This window comes from Microcaecilia unicolor, chromosome 3, assembly GCF_901765095.1.
Source record: "Microcaecilia unicolor chromosome 3, aMicUni1.1, whole genome shotgun sequence".
In the NCBI taxonomy this organism is placed as follows: Eukaryota; Metazoa; Chordata; class Amphibia; order Gymnophiona; family Siphonopidae; genus Microcaecilia; species Microcaecilia unicolor.
Genome location: NC_044033.1, coordinates 150,198,592 through 150,219,566, shown reverse-complemented (window position 1 = coordinate 150,219,566; position 20,975 = coordinate 150,198,592). Strand labels below are relative to the sequence as shown.

Below are 20,975 nucleotides of genomic sequence, written 5' to 3'. Positions count from 1 at the left end.
GACAGATAGCAGCAGAATCAGATACTGGGCCAGTATGATCAGAAAAACAAAGTCACCAGACAGCAAAGGTAGAAAAAAATCATTTTATTTTCATTATAATGATTGGAACATGTCCACTTTGAGAATCAGGTGCTCAACATTAAAAGTTTATATTTATTTACTTATTTATGGCATTTTATCCCACATTAAACATGAATTAGATTGGAACCTGGGATCATTTAATGTTTTTTTTCCTGGATAGAGTAATGCATTGCCTCCCCCACCCCCCAGGCTTTTCCCCGGCTATAGCCAGCTCTGCAATTTTGAGGGGAGGTGCACAGGTGGACGGGGGGGAGGGGGGGCGCAGAGGTGGACCGGGGAGAGAGCCTGTTGTTAAACATTTACAGGCACACCACTGTCTAGTGCCCACCCATCCAACCTGTTGGCCCACCCAAAAATTGACTTCTGGCTATGCCACTGGTGCATACATTTTGGGAACACTCCCAGAAACGCCCATATCTACTCTCCCAAATATTTATGCATGTTAGGATTTACGCGCAGATTGTTAAAGAATACGATATGCTCATACATTCTGACAATTAGTGCTCATAATTGGTTGTGATCATGTGACAAAGCTAGCACTCGGGGCTCCACAGAGAAGCAGCTAATCCCTGAACTACGATTCCCAGAAGCCCTTGCAAGCAGGAGAGAAGAGGGTAGCCCCAAAAGGGTGGAACGGATTTCCAACCCCAGCAGGGGGAGCAGTGGCTCAGTGCTAGGGGAGCCAGATACTCTCTTCCCCACTAGAGGGAGAAGGGGAGGTGAAGCTCAGTCCCTTAGCTGCATCGCCGGTATATAATTCCCTCCAGCTGTGAGAGGGGGAGAGATTTCTGGGTGGCTCCCAGCCACCAGGTGGGAGAGAAAACTGATTGAGAGAGAAGCTGCCATGGAGTAGGTGGAGGACGGAAAGGGCCTGCCACTGGAGCTTCCCTGGGGGGGGAAGAGTAAGCTGCCATGGAGTGTGAGAATGTAAATATAGCCCTGTCCAGCACATGAAGGCAGTGTGTGAGACCACAGGGGTGTGGTGCTGTGAGGTAGAAGGAAAGCTGCCAGCCCTGTTTGGTACAGGGTCCTCCTGGGTGCTGTGAAGAGGACAGGGGCATTAAGAAGTGGTTTCCTTTGAAGAGACTGTTTGTGAAAGGGTTGAATTATTGGGATGTATAGAACAGCAGGCTGAACTTTGACTGAGCCCATCTGAGGGAGAGGGGAAGGTAGTGCAAAGGAAGTGGGCCTGAACTGTTAAGGAACTGAATGTTGGCTGGAGTTTTGAACCCGGCCTGAACCCTGTTTGTGAACTGCATTTCAGTTTTGAGAGTGAAAGTGAATTGAGAATAACGCACTTTGGTCTTAAGTCCGTATGGCAGTCTGGTTCTTTGCTGGAAACCTGTGAACCTAAAAGGGCTGCCGGCCCCAACCCAGAGTGGAGGAAGCAGGTCCCCTTTACAATCACCCAATTATCAGCGCTGACTGGCTCGTTACTCAATTAAGTTATGTGCTTAAATTAGGCGTGAGCCCAATTTAATGCACATCTCGTAGCACCATATATTGAATCTGGGCCTATAGGGGTAATTCTATATAGGGCAGAGTGTCCCAAGTCGGTCCTGGAGGCAGTGTATGTAAATCAATTTCATGCATATTCATTGTGGATAGCCTAAACACCTGACTGGCAAGCGGATACTCCAGGACCAACTTGGGAAACACTGATACAGGGCACCCTATGGGGGTCTTTTACTTAGCCATGGTGGCGTTTTTAGCTCACGGTAGAAATCAACTGGCAGTAAACGCCGAGACACCCAGGGTTACCAAGCGCGCACCATTTCTGGGAGATGGCTTGCGTGGCGGTAAGCCGGTGGGAATCGGGCATTGCCGGCTTAAGCGTGGGAGCTCTTATCGCCACCTCATGGCCGTGTGTATCTGAGGGTTTTTTTCCCGCAGCTTGGTAAAAGGACCCCTAAACTACGGTAGGCACTAGCGTGTGGCTAATGCACATCAAAAAGCACTGCCGCAGGATGCGCTGAGGCATCCAGAAGTAGTGTGCCCATCAGCACATGCTATTCCTGCGCTAAAAATTTGTTTTTATTTTTTGACATGGGGTTAGCCTGGGAGCCCTTAGCCCCTACTAAATAGATGGTGGTAAGGGCTACTGCAGGGACGTAGCCAGACCTCACGGTGGGAGGGGGCCAGAGCCCGAGGTTGGGGGCACATTTTGAGTGCCGCCATGCCTCTTCCTGTACATTAATGCCCCTGGGATATTTAAATGTTTCTATCATATCTCCTCTTTCCCTCCTCTCTTTCAGCATATACATGTTGAGGTTCATAAGCCTGTCCTTATATGTTTTATGTCCAAGACCGCTTACCAATTTTGTAGCCGTCCTCTGGACCGACTCCATCCTGTTTATATCTTTCTGTAGGTGTGGTCTCCAGAATTGCACACCGTACTCTAAATGGGGCCTCACCAGATACTTATACAAGGGTACCATCACCTCTTTCTTCCTGCTGGTCATTGCTCTCCGTACACACCTAAGCATCCTTCTGGCTTTGACCGTCACTTTTTCTACCTGTTTGGCCACTTTAAGGTCATCAGACACAATTACCCCCAAGTCCCTTTCTTCCATTGTACACAGAAGCACTTCACCCCCTATATTGTTCCGTTCCCTCGGATTCTTGTGACCCAAGTGTATGACCCCTTTGTGTCTTTGCAAAATTTCCCCACCAAAGCTGCAGTAATCACAGCAGGTGTAAATGTTTGCATCTAAAGTACACATGAATGTAAGTACTTTATAAAAGCACACATTTAAATTAGGAATCCATTTTCATTTCACCCAAAATAGGTCCCTGAAAATGCCGACTACAAAATCATCTGCTTTTCGTATCACCTTGCGGAGTGATTTTATAAGCAGCATACTACAAGCACATACTGGCATATACACATGAAAATGCCTCTCTAAAATGATTCCCATAGGGGATAATTTTATAAAGCGGGTGCTATCATTTGCACGCTGATTATGCGCATAAATGATTAGAATAATGGGATTTATTTATTTTTAACATATTTTTAACATTTCTAATCCGCTTATACTAAGCAGGTTACATAAGTACATAAGTAATGGCACACTGGGAAAAGACCAAGGGTCCATCGAGCCCAGCAACCTGTCCACGACAGCGGCCAATCCAGGCCAAGGGCACCTGGCAAGCTTCCCAAACGTACAAACATTCTATACATGTTATTCCTGGAATTGTGGATTTTTCCCAATACATAGATAATAAAACAATCATATACAAACACATAAAAAACAAAAATCATATCAATTAAACCACTCACTCAACCACCATCCCACATCATCAATATTACTCACAGGATATATGCATGCTATGTGTGCACATTACATGACTGAATGCAAAACTTCCACCTAAATGCCATTCTGTAAATATGCAAATATCTTACTTAATGCATATTTTACAGGTAGGTGTATACATACCCCTGGATTCTATATATGGCACCAAAAATTGCATGCACAAATTTAGGCGCTTGCCCAATTTGCACACGCTTCTTAATTAGCAAGCCAATAACTAGCAATAATCGGGTACTAACAACCAATTATTGCAGTTAATTGGTTCCAATTAGGATTTACATGCGCATCTTGCTAGGGGCCCTTTTACTAAGCAGCAGTAGGGCTAATATGTGGGTAGCGTGTGCCAAATCAGCACTGCTGCTGAGGTAGCGCGGGTGCCCGGCACTAATTCCAAAGTTGGCGCATGCTATTTCTCGCGGTAGAAAATAATTTTCTACTGTGGGGGGTGTTCCTGGCGGTAATCGGCAGCACAGCCACATTTCTGCGTGCTGCCCAATTACTGCATGAGTAGTGAGTGAGCCCCTACCACCAAGTAAATAGGTGGTGGTAAGGACTCAGGCAATAAATTTGACACAATTTGATGCAATCTATGGTATTAAGCCAGATGGACTGTTGTAACGGTATCTATGCAGGCTGCAAAGAACATCTACTCAAGAAACTTCAAACTGCTCAGAACACTGCGGCAAGACTGATCTTTGGAAAATCTAAATTCGAATCTGCCAAGCCCCTTTGCGAAAAACTGCACTGGCTTCCTATTAGAGAGCGAGTTGCCTTTAAGGTCTGCACCTTAATTCACATGATCATCTGTGGGAAGTTCCAGAATACATGCTTGAATTGGTTGACTTACCACCCAGAAATAGATCCAGTCTCTCACGATCCTACTTAAATTTACACTACCCAGATTGTGGTGGCATTAAGTACAAATCCATCTATGCCTCCAATTTTACATTCATAGGCACGCAACTATGGAATGCTCTACCCAAATTAGTTAAATCTACCCAGAACTACTTAAATTTCAGAAAATTATTTAAGTCCGTCCTGTTCAAGAAGGCTTATTCTCCAGGTTCAACATAATTCTGATTAACTCCTAGTTTAACAAGATTCATGGACACTAATTTTCTTTATTATCTTCTACATATTGTTGTTTAAATGATGTTTACTATCTTACTTTTACACTGTGTAATTGTACTTTTCTGTACTGTAGCCTTCCTACAGATTTGTGTAAGCCACATTGAGCCTGCAACTAGCGGGAAAATGTGGGGTATAAATGTATTAAATAAAATAAAAATAAATAAATAGCAGTGCACTACTTTTAATATTAGCACACGGCCATTTATGTCCCCATTTTAAAAAGGCCTTTTTAACTGCCACTGTAAAATATGACTCAGCACATGTCAATTTCATGCACCCACACTTGCGCAGGCCACATTTTACTGCAATTTAGTAAAAGGGCCCCTTAGCGTGCAACTGAAAAGGGGGCATGGCCATGGGATGTTCATAGGTGGGTCAGGGGCATTCACTAAAGATGCATACAGTCAAGCTCTGTTCCTGGTTTCTGATACAGTAAAGCTCCGTTCCTGGTTCCTGCCATAGTCAAGCTCCATTCCTGGTTCCTGCTACATCCAAATTCCATTCCTGGTTCCTGCTACAGCCAAGCTCTGTTCCTGGTTCCGTCTTTAGTCTGCTTCTGTTTGTTCCTGTTGCCCAGCTCCTGTCGCCAACACCCCCCCCCCCGGCCAACCCCTTCGTTGTTCTGCCATTGCTCCGCCCCCAACGTCATGACGTTTGACGCGAGGGCGGGGCCCGGAGTGATTTCCCACCCCCGCCATTGCTCCGCCCTCGAGGGCGGGGCCCAGAGCGATTTTGGTGGCTTCACCACCACTAACCTTCGAACCTTTTTGAAGGAAGTCAGGGCTTGGCTTCACTGACGTCAGTGTCCTCAGAACGTTGAGGGTGAGTTTTATTATAGTAGATATTATCCTGAAAATGGGTTTGAATTCATTGTGGCTTACAGATTGTAATTAAAGATACAGAGTATTGAGTGCGTCAATATTGAAAACAATATTCTATAGTGATAGAGAAATTTGGACAATTTGTAAATATTAATATATTCATAAGTGAACAACTAATTTAGTAAAATTGATTCATGATAATAACTGAGGACTGGAATTATCAACTGTTTATTATAGTATAGTCTAGTGAGATGGATTTTGAAAAGAATTTGAAAAGAAATGGGATTTCAACAGTTTGCGAAATTGTAGGTAATCTGGATGAGATCTAACAGATTTAGGAATAGAGTTCCAACATTTGGTTCCAATATAAGTGAAATCAGTAGAAAGACCAGATTTATATACTATATTTTTTAAAAATTTGGTGGACAAAATAAAAGGGAACCTCTGGCATCAAGTGAGGCTTTGCGAGGAGATATCTCTGTTAAATGGTTCATATAATCTGGTGCACAATTTAATGATATTCTGGCCTTAATGGGAAGCCATTAAAGTTTCATTAATAAAGTAGTGGCTCTTTTGAAATGAGGAAGTGTGAAGATGAAATGAGCAGCTGTGTTTTGTATTATTTGGAGTCTTTTTAAGATACTCTCCTTACTCCCCGCATAGATGGCATTATATTAGTCCAGCTGGGAGAGGATTAGAGATTGAAGTAATAATCTTAAAGCTCCAGCAGCAAAGTAGGGTTTGATGCATTTTAACTTTCAGAGGGCTGTGAATGATTTGGAGATGACTTTGGAAATGTGTTGTTCAGATGTTGGATGATTATCAATGAAAACACCTAGGATCTTCAGAGAGGGCTCAAGAGGATAGGAAATCTGATCAATGGTGAATGAATTAAAGAGAGTGAGATCATAAGGATTAGTAATGACCAGAAATTTGGTCTTGTCCCTATTGAGTTTTAGTCTGAATTCTGATGCCCAGGACTCCATTAGGTCGAGGCCTAATTTAATTTGATGCAGGATTTCAGAAATGTGTTTCATCAAAGGGAAGTAGATAGTGACATTGTCTGCATATATGAAGGTTTTGAAACTAGCAGATTCCAATCTACTACCTGGGGGGTGGGGGGGCATCATTACGTTGAATAAGATGGGGAAAAGGGGGGGAGCCTTTAAAAATTTTAAAATGAGTTTTAAACATCACTTCACATTAAAAATGTGAACATTAGAAAAAAGAGTTCAATAATTAAATTTTATAACACAATATTCTTTTTATATTAAGTGTCATTTCAAGATTATACATACCAAAAACAAGACATCATATTGAAAATGTCCCTCAATGTGACTTAAAAATTATATGTGAGAGGAACCCTTAGATAAAATTTTCACCAAGATATGACTCCTTGTTTAAGTGAGTTTTAAATATGGTACCAATGAGGATTTTGTTCTCCTATTCTGACCTTTCTAGGTGTCCTAAGTGCATTTGTATAATGGTGCATGTAAGTGCTGGGGTACACAACCCCAAGGGGGCATATGCATTGGCAGAGAATGGGTGAAGTGTGGGTGGGGCTCCCATTACATGCATACCCCTGGATTCTATATAGCGGCCTAGAGATCCGAGCTGAAATCCAGGATTATAAATAGCAGAATAGAAAAGACTAGTAATTGTGAAAGTATAGGAGAGACATAGTTAAAGTATACAATTCTCCAGTAATCCTAGCCACAATATTTCGTAGAATCTGTAACCTTGTCCAAGACCTTTGTGGAAGACCCAAGAAACAGATTTGCAATAGTCTAATCCTATTAACACCATCGCCTGCACTCCAGTTATCAAATCTGAAAAAGACTCATAAGGTCACAATATTCATTATCCCCCAAATTCTATAAAAGTCAGTAAAAATTGTGCATGCAAATTTAGATATGTGCCCAATTGGCGCGCACAATTTAATTGAATAACGAGCTAAATTAGTGCCGTTAATTGGCTTGTTAGCAACCAATTATTAGCACTAATTAGATTTAATTGAAATATACATGTGTAAATTTAGTCACGGGATCCATGCCTTAACTTTATGCATGAGTTCATAAAGGGGGGTGCAGAAATTGGAAGGGTCATGGGTGGAACGGGGGCGTTCCTAACATTTACACGTGTTGTTTTAGAATGAGGGGGACACATGCCTAATTTAGGCCCATACTTTTGCACCACTTTTCAGTTTGTGCAAGTGGCCACCCCTAAAGTTAGCTGTGATTCCTGGGCGTAAACAATATTCTATAAACCACACATAACTTTAAGCGAAGTTTATAGAATAGCGCTTTTTTGACATGTTTTTGAAGCTATATATATAATTCATCTCTATATATGAAGTCGTACAAAACACGATCAACTCACAACAGAGACTTAGTGATGCAGACTTAAAGAGGAATCAATTCACACTCCATGATCCTTTACCTGTGACACCAATAGAAAACAAATGTTATCCAAATATTCATATCTTGTGAGAGACTTTTGACTTCAATCCACATTGCCTCTCTTTTAAAGACATTCTGCTTTAATTGATGTTCCCAGAGCCAAACATTCACCTTTTCCAAACAACAAACCCCCCATCCCCTCACACCCCTCTTCAACAGGGCAAAGCATATGTCATCTGAGAAAAGGTAATAAGTGCAGCCCAGTTTTTCAACACATCACGCAAAGGTGTTATAAACAGATTAAATAGCTAAGTGGAGGGCAGAGAACCTTGTGGAACTCCCCTAGACAATTCCCAGCGCTGGGAGGTATATGGACCTACAGCCACCTGCTGTTGGCTGTGCTCCAACCAAGACCTAAACCATGTGAAAACTGATCTTCTAATCTCTTCCATCCATAGCTGACATAAAAGCAAACCATAGATAAACTGTTGTCAAAAGCAACAGTTAAATTAATCAACGATAGAACTGCACCCTGGCCCGTATCTGTCCAGTGCAGCAGATCATCAATTACCTATAATAGTACATCTTCTGTGCCATAGTTATGCCTGAACTGTGATTGAAAAGGATTCAATAAGTCATGAGTGTCTATAAAGTTCATCAGTTGATACATAGCCAGTTATTCAGTTTATCCACATAACTCTCATAACTCGCTTGATCAGATTTCAATGGTGTCAACAAAGGCTTTATGACTGTCTGCTTCAATCTGTCAGGGAATATTCGCCTTTGCAATGAATAACTTACTCCCCAAGCCAACTAGTCATTTATACCTTCCTCCTCCTGAGCCCCCTAAACAACCAGGAGGGACATAGATCATCTATAGTAGATTCTACTATAAACTCCACTGATGGAGAGTACACTGAGATAATCAGGTTTATTTTGCTATGGCAGGGATAACACAGGTATGATGAGCTTTCTGGGCATTTTGCAGACTTGGTGTGTGGCTTTTTACCTGGTGGGACACTTAGCTGTGTTGTGGCATAAACCTGTTGGGCATTGTCACTAACTAGCTGACCATAATTGGGGTCAGAGAAAAGAAAGTAAATAAAAAAAAAAAAAGTCTGTGGGAATTAAATCTAAATATTTGCAAGAACAAACTCAGTAGGAAATTCCCCTGGCAGCTCAGTTGTTGTAGTCTAGCAAAACTGAAATAAAGTTCAAGAATTGCATCACTGTGTGGAAACTGTCTAGTAAAGATAAAAGACAGAAAGCAGTTATGATTATTACTCATTCTTTTTTTTTTAAACTTTATTTATTAGTTTTAAAACAATACAGTGCTTATTACTCATTCTGACCAGGAGCTTGACTCCATGTGGCAGTGAGTTGCTTGCCTAAATATAGAACCTTAAAACTGTCAGAAAAAGCCATAGAGAAGGCTGATTCCCCAGAAATATTAGCCATATGTTTAAAAGGACAGAATGATTGTTTCACTCTTGATTTGAGTATATAGGCAGTGGAATGGGGTAGGCCACTAGGCCAGGGTCCCACCAACATTTTGTCCCACATACACCAGAAACTAATTAGCTTGGGGATGAGGTATGCAGGCTGGTTTGTTTGACCTCCTCCAACTGCCTTTATTTCAGCAATTACTACTACTACTACTTACCGTTTTTATAGCGCTACTAGACATATGACGCATTATACACTTGAACATGAAGAGACAGTCCCTGCTCAACAGAGTTACAATTTAATCAGGACAGACAAACAGGACAAATAAGGGATAAGGGAATTGCTAAGGTGGGAATGATAAAAAAGACATGGGTACTGAACAACTCAGACATGGGTACTGAACAACTGAATAGGATTTAGGAGTTAAAAGCGGCCTCAAAAAAGTGGGCTTTTAGCCTAGATTTGAAGACGGCCAGAGATGAAGCTTGATGTACTGGCTCATGAAGTCTATTCCAGGCATATGGTGCAGCAAGATAAAAGGAATGGAGTCTGGAGTTCGCAGTGGAGGAGAAGGGTACAGACATAGGAGCCGGCTCTGTGGGTGCTTGAACATCCCCAATATTGAGAAAATTCCTTGTATAGGTCCAGTGAGGGGTTTTTTCCACTGGGCTTAGCATCCCCAGTAATTTTGAAAAGTTGGCTCCCATGGGTACAGATAAGAGAGATTTACCCTATGAACAGAGTTCCCGGGAGGAGTGTACGGAGAGATAAGAGTGGAGAGGTACTGAGAAGCTGCAGAGTGAATGCACTTGTAAGTTAATAAGAGGAGTTTGAACTGTATATTGAAACAGATAGGAAGCAGTGGCGTACCAAGGGGGGGGGGGGCGGTCCGCCCCGGGTGCACGCCGCTGGGGGGGGGGGGGGGGTGCTGCGTGCCGGTAAGCTTCGTTCGTTTCCATGCTCCCTCTGCCCCGGAACAGGAAGTAACCTGTTCCGGGGCAGAGGGAGCATGGAAACGAACGAAGCTGACCGGCGCGCGGCACCCCCCCAGCGGCGTGCACCCGGGGGAGGGGGTTCTTTTGCCGGGGTGGGGGGGGGGGGGTCCTTTTGCCGGGGGGGGTCGCGCTGCACCGGGGGGTGGGGCGCATCGGCGATCCGCCCCGGGTGTCAGCCCCCCTAGGAACACCACTGATAGGAAGCCAATGAAGTGACTTGAGGAAAGGGCTAATATGAGCATATCAACACTGGTGGAATATAAGTCATGCAGCAGAATTTTGTACAGACTGAAGGGGAGAGAGATGACTTACTGTGAAAAGCAATTGGAATAAGAAACTGGATGCTGTCAAGAGCAAAATTAAAAGTACACAGGAGAGATTAGTAAGGTCCTTGGACTAATAGAGTATGGAAGACAGAGTAGTCAGGATGTAAATAAAAATTCAATACCAGGTTCAAGCTGCGCCCTTACAAGTGCACTGAGCCCTGGACCGAATCCCTGTATCTCTAGTAGTTGTCAAAGTCAGGGGTGTAGCCACGGATAGGCCTGGGTGTATTTGCATTTGTGTTTTGTGTGTTTGATGAAGGTATTCTGTTAGCATACATTTTTTATGTAGCATTCTGTAGTAATTTGGCTTGTTCAGTTTTACTACTACTACTATTTAGCATTTCTATAGCGCTACAAGGCATACGCAGCGCTGCACAAACATAGAAGAAAGACAGTCCCTGCTCAAAGAGCTTACAATAAATGTATTGATATTATCAGGGGCATAGCCAAACCTCAACAGGGAGGAGGGCTAGAGCCCAAAGTGTGGTGGGGGGCACATTTTGGCCCACCTCCCTGCCGTCACCCCCTGCGCTACTGCCGCCCCCTGCACTGCCGCCACTACATGATGGTAATACCTTGGCTGGTGGGGGTCCCCAACCCCTGCCAGCTGAAGCATTTGTCCCGCGCTGGTCTCACATTGCCTGCCTTGCTCCGTTCTCAGTCACGCCATGCATGCTCATTATAATTCACTAAAACGAACGTGCACAGCGCGACTGAGAAGTACAGGGTAGGTAATGCAGTGAGACTAGCATGGGACAAATGCTTCAGCTGGTGGGAGTTGGGGACCCCGTCAGCCAAACCAGGGGCCCCAGACTCATTTGAGGGGCCCAGGCCCCTGTGGCCCCCTGTAGCTACACCACTGGATATTATAGGGCCCTGCTTTAATTTTTAGGGCCATAAAATATCATGAGTAGAATCCTCCTTTTTCCACTATAAATGGCACACGCTCGGGGCAGAACATCCACTGGTGGCTTTATTGGGCCAGCGACAGTCCGGAAAGAGTGAGCGGTAAGCCCGCGTTGGGCTTACCGCCGCTCTGTAAGGGGGCCCCTCAGGCACACTCGCTTATGCCAGTTTTAGACCTGGTGTAAGTGTACACCTAAATGTAGGAGCACCAATGCTGACTTTTGCTAGTATTCTATATGAACACTTAAATAGGCATCTAAATTGTGGCAATTATATTTTGCACCACTATCTGGAAAAGCAGCAGTGCTGGAGATAGAAAGCACTTGCTGTTAGCAGCTGTATTATTATTAGTTAAAGAGCAGTAATTCACCTGGACTGGATGGTGTACACCCCAGAGGACTGATATAACTCATGCTCACTCTCGTTTGCAGCTTATGAAGCAGCAACTCTGTCAGTTGGAAAGGTGTTAGCTTAAGTCACAGATGCCTGTCTGTCTTAAAATTCACTCAGTTGCATATATATATATATATATATATATATATATATATATATATATATATATATATATATATATATATATATATATATATATATATAAAGAAGCATTTCCAATGCTGTGTGTGAAAATGATTCTAAACTTATTCAGCATGATCCAAGGTTGTTTAGATTTCTGCACCATATGATTTCCTGCACTTCTCAAACCTTACCCATTTCTTTAACAGCTGACCAAATCACTGTAGGTTTTCAAAATGAGGTTCTTATGATCCAAGCCTCCCTGCAAGCCATTGGCAATCCCCGTATTGCTTCTTCTTCCCCTTTGGATTGTTTCTTTTCTTCTAGCAGTCTCACTGCATTTAGTGTTCCAACTCCTCTTGCTTTTAACTAAAGTGTTCTGTGTGCTCCTTTACTTCACCTTCAGATCCGCTACCAACTCTGTTACTTAAGCATTTCTCCAGCCTTTTCTTTACTATCTCCAAACAATGGTATCTACCAGTCTAACCTAAGGGCTGATACCCCCTGACTGGAAAATTGCTTGGGTTTTCCCTTATTTGAAAGACAAAAGAGCTGATTCTTCTAATGTTACCACCCTTACTTTTATCTCAAAAGTCACAGAGAAACTGGTCTCTACTCAATTATGCTGTTATGTAGACTATATTAATGCTTTGCATCCTAGGCAAACTGGATTCCACTCACGTTATAACACAGAATCTACTCTCCTGGCTCTTTCAGACTTTGTCCGCCTGAACTATTGACAGGGGCCATGATATCCTTTGTTTTTTGCTTGATTTATCAGCAGCTTTTGACTTGGTCAATCATTCTGCTCTTCTTCACTGTCTTAGAGATTTTGGTGTATTTGGAACTGCTCTTGATTGGTTCCACTTCTTATTAACAGATAGCTAAAGTTCATTGGCAAGGTTCTATTTCAGCTTCCCTCCCTTTGCAAAGTGGGATTCCTCATGGTTCCATTATTGGTCCCATTAATTGTAATATTCATCTTGCTCTCTTGGCTCTTCTTCTTCAATCTTTGGGTTTTATTTTCTTTATTTATATAGATGACATTCAGTTGCTTCACCCAGTTGACTCTGGTCTTACTTCCTGTATTTCTGATATTTCTGCTTAGCTAGACAGGATTGCCAATTTCCTTGCTGATAATGGTCTAACACTTAATCCTTCAAATGGCTGACATATGCTTTTTTTCTGGTTATGACTCCCCTCCATTGCCTACAGCATCTTCTATTTGTGGTATCCTGATTCTGCTGAGTGTGATTCTTTTAAGATCTTAGAGGTAAAGGTAATCTTTGAAGTAGTCTGTCTGTCAGTTCATGGATTTTTGATATAGTACAAAAGTTTTTCTTTATACTCTGTGCCAACTATGATCTTTACGACACTTACTGCATTCCCTAATCATATCACATTTGAGTTTTTGTTATTGTCTGCAATCACAACTTCACAAACTACAGATTGTTCAAAACACCTCTATCGGATTACTTTTTGTGGCTAAGAAATTTGATAGAGTGTCTCCTGTCCTCTGCAAGGAACACTGGCTCTCAATTGCATACCACGTATACTTTTCAAAATCCTTATTCTTACTCATCAGGCCCTTTACTCCAGCCATCCTCCATTTCTTTACATCCCAACTCAAATTTTACATTCCTCCCACCAGCATCTCTTGATTGTCACAACTCATATGCAGATATGTCTAGATTCTTCTTGTCACTCATACTTCCAAGTTGTAGCCCCTGTACTTTGGAAGAAGCTCCCTCTTTACATTTGCTCTGAGACATCATTTGTTAAACATAAATCTGCCTTGAAAACTCTTTATTTCACCCAGACCTTTCCCTCAGTTTAGGCTCTTGAGCACTTATGGTACCTACCCTCTGCCTCTAGCCAGCTTCAGGATTAATTATGTACTGTCCATGGGGGTCTTTTGCTAAGCCGTGGTAGAAGGAGTATATACTTATCTGACAGTTTCACTGAAATGTTCCTGTACCAGTTTGAAGTTCCTAAGGAACACATTCTGTTATGAGATAGTTCTGGTAAAAGAGGAAGAATAGAAAAGAAAGGAGACTAAAAAAATATATAGAAAAATAGAAAAGGAGAGAGACAGCAATAAATAGGAAAGAGAAAAAAAAATGCATGAGAGAGTTTACTTCTGGGGGTTCTTATAATAATACAGGAACAAGAGTTCAGTGTGAATGCTGAATAAAATAAGAGTTAGAATTGATATTGTTCAGATTTAGCAGTCTAAGGGCCTCCATTATTAAAGGGCTTTAAAGTTTTGCATGCGTCACATGTTAACAGCAAAAATTAACATGTGGTTAGTGCAAAGTCTGTGTGGTAAATGCAGGGAATATGCCTTGTATTGACTTCACAGTGCAGACAGGTACGGGGGGAGGGGGCACTGTGTTACATGTATTTGCAGATAGGGGCCCTTTTACAAACTGGTGGTAGGGCTATCGTTGGGGTAGCATGTAGTGAATCAGCACTACCGCTGGGGCCTAGTTCTGATAGCGCTACACGCCGTTTCCCACACTAGAAAAAATATATTTTTCTAACGCAGGTGGGCTGGGAATAATTGTGCCTGGCAGTAATCGGGCAGTAGCGCGTGCTGCCCGATTACCGCTGGGTTACCGCAGGAGCCTTCACCGCCTACTAAATAGGGCTCAGGCAGCAAATGGCCGCACACCAGTTTTATAATTAGCACACAGCCATTTACCACCACCATTTAAAAAATGGCATTTTACTCGCCGCGACAAAAGGTGACCTCAGCACGCTGCAATTCCACGTGCTGACACCAGCGTGGGCCACTTTTTACTGCCACTGGTTAAAAGGGCCCCAAAGTGCAAGTGCACTTGTGCTACCTTCCAATGCATGTAACACAGTGCTGGCCCAAACAAGTAGCCCACCTTCCACAGTGACAGCACCTGATCCTCCCCATCCCCTCTCCCAACTCTGGTGACAACACCCAAAGCTCTGTCCTTGCCCTCAACCCCAGTGTTAGCACATGATGCTCTGATGTCGCCCCCATAGTGCCAAGCTCCACCTCAATATCCACAAACTCCAGCTCTCCCCAGCGCCCTAACCCATTCCAGCCACTTAACGCCATGTTTCGCTGGTTTCCAGTGTACAGGACAAGAATAATCCCTCTCCACTGCTGCCCTGGCTGAGCCCCAGATTCAAAATGACAGATCTGACCCTTAGCGGTAATCTCACAGTACTACCGCTAGGGGTCAGTCTGCTTTATCTGCCAGATTCTATATATTGCACCTAGAGTTCCACGCCAAAATCTAAGTGTATTCCATAACAAAACGCATAACTTAAGTGGCTGAACAAGCTAATCAGCGTTGATAACAGCACTTAACAAGCAATGATGAGCACTAAATGGTAATAATTAGAATTTATGCGCATAACTTTCTAAGCGTGTTCAGTAACATACCGTGCCTATATTCTAATGTGCGCAGTTCAAAAGGGGCATGGTCATAGGCAGGGAAGTAGGCGTTTCATAGGCGTTCCAAAATTTATTAGCATTGTTATAGAATATGGCCTCTGAGCTTAAATCTACGCACCAGGACTTATGCCATATTTTCATTGGTGTAAATGGAGGCGCATAGATTTAAACAGTAAGATATCAACTAAGTGTATCTATATGTCACACCTAAATGTAGGCGGAATTGTGGGGGGCATGGAATTCAGAGGACGGGGGGGGGGGGGAGGGAGGGGGGTGATTCTCCATCGATTGAATTCTCACCTCCAATGTTCTTTTGGTGGCTGGTGCTGGTTTCCCTTTCCTCTCATTGATCTGCCCTCTGATGTCATCACTTTCCGATGCGAGGGTGGACCAATGGGAATTGTGTTATGAACCCAGGCATCCAGACATAGAACGTTGGAGGTGCAAATTATTATATAGGATATACCTGCTTCTCTTAGGGCTCCTTTTCCTAAGTGGTCGTAAGCCCAATGTGGGCTTACCACTCGCTATAACAGAAGTACCGCCATGCTACCGTAGCAGCCCGGCGGTACTTCCCACCCCTACCATGCCATCATTTCCGGTGCTACAAAAATGTATTTATTTTTGTAGCGCCGAACTGTACCCAGCAGTAATCACTGCCCGGTTACTGCTGGGTTAGCACAGGAACACTTACCACCACCTCAATGGTTGGCGGTAAGGGCTCCCCCCTGAAATGGCCACATGGCAAGTGCTTTACTTACCACTCAGCCATTTCCTGCAGGAAGGCGAGACCTTCCCTTTTACCAGCTGTGGTAAAAGGGGGACTCGGCGTGCATGTAAAACATGCACCAGCACCGGCCCGCCCCCCTTTGCCACAGCTTGGCAAAAGGGCCCCTTAGTAATTTTTTTTAGTGCATTTGTTGTGCTTGTCCAGATTATTCACAGATTACATAGCCAGCCGTCATGGGACACTTATGCTTTGGGAACGGATTTCAGAAGATACGTTGATTTTATAGCTGCAGACACGAAAGGGTGGAGGAGAGTAAAGGTTCTTAACTGCCTACCACTGGGGTCACCTCAGCCCCTTAGTACTGGGAAACTGGCTGCATTAGGAAGTACTTGTGGGTTCTGCATATCTAAGTCAGTGGTTCTCAACTCAATCCTTGGGACACACCTAGCCAGTCAGGTTTTCAGGATAACCGCAATGAATATGCATGAGATACATTTGCATAAAATAAAAACAGTGCATGCAAATTTATCTGATTGTGGTTATCTTGAAAACCTGACTGGCTGGGTGTGCCCCAAAGATTGTGCTGAGAACCTCTGGTCTTGGGTGATCATTATCTGAATATAGTTGGCATAGATAAATGGAGAGAATTCTCTTTTTTATATCAAACTTGCCAGTATAGCCATAAAGATATTAAAAGGTATGGATGCTAGAACCTAGCCCTAGGGGACACTATAGGGTAAAGAGCAAGGAGTTGAGAGAGCATTCTGCCAGTTCACTGTAAAAGATCTGTTCTCCAAATATAATTGAAGCTAATCAAGGACTGTTCTCAGTCATACCAGTATCACAGGAGTCAGTTAGGAAGCACAGTATGATCTATTTATTAAATGCTGAAGAAAAGCTAAAAGCTAATGCTCATTCAAGAGCCCTTTTACTAAGCTATAGAAATGATAAGTAGTAGTATAGTAGTAGTAAGCTGTGGTAAAAGGGGGCCTGTGCTAGCGTCAGTGAATGTCTTTGATGTGCGCTGAGCATAGGCGGTCGGTGGCCCAACTGTTTGGGTAGGCTAAAGGGGGCGGGGTTATGGGTGGGGCCAGGGGCGGAGCTTACCTCCATAATTGTCTGACAACATACAGAAAAAAATAAGTAAAAATAAAATAGTCACAGTTAATACCTTTTATTAAATTTAGATATTAGATATGTATCATATGTCAAAGAATAAAGTGGTTGCTCAAAGCATATACTAACCACAATCGCTCAACTGCAAAACACTATGCACAACTTTGTGCAAAAACACACTCAGAACTTTACCATAAATATTACACTGGGCAGACCCTAATACACCAATAAGGAGGAAAACAAAACAGAAAAATTTAAGCAGATCACAAGAAGAAACAACGGAGCCCCAAACGACCACTTGTCTGCTTGAAGAATCCAGACAGACCTGTTCCTTTAACATCAAATAGATAAGTTCAAAGTTAGCTGCAGGGATTCATCTTCTCTGAGCTTCAACTCAGCTCAAAAACTTCTTACATAAATATTCCCATTTAATGTAGATAAACTACTAAACCCTAATTCTGCAATGTCGAGGGAAAAGGACGCCATCACTTTTCATCCCCTTTCTCCTAAACTACTGGATGTACAGCGCAACCAGAAATCAGAACTTGAAGTCATGTTAAAAGAATTCAAAACCACCTCCTTGGATTTTCTGGATTTAGTCTACACCTCCAATTTATCGTTATTACTATACTTCGTTTAAAAAGAAATCCAGAAAATCCCCAAATCGCAGTGGCTGTGGGCAGCCTCTGGAGCCCGCAGGTCAAACCGCCTGTGATGTCATAGGAAAGGTGAGTGTGAAATCTCTGGCACAGGACTTGGACAAGGGGGGGGGGGGGGGAGCAACAGACAGTGCAAGGTCCATGCTGGGTTAGGAAAAACAAACCATACTGTACACACACACAGACACATTCACAGTATCTCTGGAAAGGTAATATAGTACCTGGTCCATGCCAACGCTGGTTAAATCGGTGAAAGCACAAGAAATAATTAAACTTGTATTTCTTTTAAATAGTACTGAGAAGTCTGGGAGCAACACAGTTCTTGTCTGCTTTGGAAGTGCAGATCAATATTGGCAGAATATTGACGCGCAGAATAACACGTGACTGGTTGCCTTTGCTACCTAGAGATGCCGTGCATGTCTATTTCCACACTGATCTGTCTGGACGGGTTTTTTTTTTCAAATTTCTGTTTCATCCAGATATTGTAGATTACCAAAAATAAAAATAATAAATGAAAAACAAAACGTTGTATTATTTTACCGGGGAGCACTTTTGTTCTGGTTTTTCTAACAGACGATCGCACGAATTAAACCTGTTTCCAACGGGCTGGCAGAAAATTAAAGAGAGACTCTAGGTCAAGAGATGTCGGGGTTTGTCTGCTCCACCGGGCTTTCCTTGCTTCTTAGTTTCCTAGTGACGAAAAGAATAAGTTTATAATTACACATGCATATTTGAGAATGCATCACAACTCTTGACATGCCGCCAGGATTTACTGTTACTTAAGTAAGGCATCTATGAAAAAAAGAAGAAGAAAATATTGCTAAAATAGTTGGAAGCAAACGCGATGCTCTCACAGCATGCTGTGCAGGGCATCGGAAACTGTTTATGCCTTCATAGAATGCAACTTTGACTGCAAGCTTAAGGGCCTCTTTAATCTAATTTCCCTCCCCCCCCCTTTAGTTTCAGGACAGGAAAGAAGGCCGGTTTCTGCTGGGTTGATTTATGGCACGGCTCTCGGCTCTCCGATCGGCAGTCCCCCCCCCCCCCCCCCCACGTGCGTTTTAACCTTTACTTTTTCCATGGCAGCGACGTCAATCAATGAATAAAAAGGCACTTACAGGCTCGCTTCCAGCTTCTCTCTTCACACAGGGTCCTGCCTTCAGCGATGATGCATTTCCTGTTTCCGCGAGGGCGGGACCCTGTGTGAAGAGAGAAGCTGGAAGCGAGCCTGTAAGTGCCTTTTTCTTCATTGATTGACGTCGCTGCCACGGAAAAAGTAAAGGTTAAAACACGTGGGGGGGGGGGGGGGGGCTGCCGATCGGGGAGCCGAAAGCGGGAAGGAAGGAGGGAGAGCCAGTGCCCAGAGCTGCTTGGCAAAAGCGCTTCGCTAGTGAGGGCAGCACTGCAGCAGCCAAGGGAAGTCGGAGGTCCACGATTGGGCTGGGGAGGCTTAGCCTCCCCAAGCCTCCTATACGGGACGCCTATGGCGCTGAGGCCCTCTTTTACCTCAGCGGGCAAAAGGGTTTCTTTTTTTGAGGAAAAGAAATGGCCGTTCGGTAAGTGAAACACTTAATGTGCGGCCATTTTGGAAGGAGAGCCCTTACCACCACCCATTGAAATGGCAGTAAGGGCTCCTGTGCTAACCCAGCGGTACCGGGCAGGGTGTGGCACTGCTCATTTACTGCTGGTTAAGTTCTGGCAGTACAAAAATAGATCATATTTGTGTAGCGTTGGAAATGGTGTACACTAGGGGTGGGAACTACCTCTGAGCTCCTGCGATAGCTCGGCGGTAGTTCCGGATTGGGTCACAGTAAGCCCGAGGTGGGCTTACCGTCGCTTAGTAAAAGGATCCCTCAGAGAACAAAATGGCCTGAGGTGCATAAAATGGCCATCAGCTGAACTACTGAATTAATCACAGTAAGGAAGAAGAAGGCTGAGTAGGGAATCACAGCTATTGTTTCTCTTGTCTACCTAGATCTCTCAGCTGATTACTGAGACTGGTCGAGAGGGCCTAACTGAAGCAGTGCTGAACCGCTACAATGCAGACAAGCCCTCCTTGTACAGCTTCCCTGCTCCTCAGAGCAGCTATGTGGCCAGCGATACATCTACAGCCTCATCAGTGGCTGCCTCTTTCTTTGCCAGGTAAGGCCTTATCACTTCTCTTGGCTAATTTTGTAATAGTTAAACATTGTCATGGAGGGTTACTGTTGGACTCAGAGTAAAATGCAACCTTACTATGCATATTTCGCATACATGCACATGTGAGCTGGTAAATATTTTGGTACATCCAGTAGGATCATTTAGTAGCCACAAGTCTATTGCATCAGATTGGTTAATAATTATTTTACTGTTGGTTAGGTGAAAACTGCTAACCAAAGTACAGACATCCTTATGTACTGAAATTCTTAGCTATGGATGGGTCAATATTCAGCCAGCTGGGGGTCAATGTTTTAAACACTGACCACCACTGGGCTAAATTAGACCCAGATATTCAGGGCCAGATCATTTCTGGGCTGCGGCATTAAATATCTGGATCATTGGTGGACTCAGAAGTTATGCAAGTGCTAGCCAATATTTGCATACTATTCAGGCAAAGATAGGACTTCTTTTTATGTGGTCCCATCTGCCCACTTGGGAATGTGGGCACCTTTCACTGAACATTGTTGATGCCCCATATCTTCTGGTTTCACCCTGAGTAATTGCCTCTGTGTAACCAGTGCCATTGCACTCACAGATTATTGTGTCCTATCATGTACCCATTTTATTTACTGTTGAAGAATCTGATGACCCCTGACGAAGGCTTTATTGTCGAAACTTGGTCAAGTTGGGTCCTTCTTCAATAAACTTGAATCATTGGTTGTTCCTCCTTCCTGGACCACCTTTGCTGTCTTTGTGTCTTTTTGGCTTTTCAGACAAGCCTTTGAGGATTAGAGTGGTCCAGGGATTGCAGCCAACCAGTCAGGTCAAGTTACCCCTACTTTTATTATATGTTTTATTGCCTTCTTCTGTGTCTGTACCTCTTTTCCTTTTCTATGTGCTTGTTTATGTGTCATATCATTATTTGTAGTTCCTTTCTTTTTCTGTATGCTTTTAGTTTTCTACACC

At 43.4% G+C, this 20,975-nt stretch overlaps 1 protein-coding gene across 1 annotated transcript in view; it reads left to right on the top strand.

Annotated features, from left to right (window-relative positions):
- The window catches only part of KIF26B (kinesin family member 26B), a 799,934-nt gene that overhangs the window by 276,651 nt on the left and 502,308 nt on the right, over positions 1-20,975 (top strand). Inside the window, exon 4 of the mRNA XM_030196461.1 lies at positions 19,846-20,012. Coding sequence (XP_030052321.1) covers positions 19,846-20,012 — 167 coding nt within the window. The remainder of the gene's footprint in view (positions 1-19,845; positions 20,013-20,975) is intronic.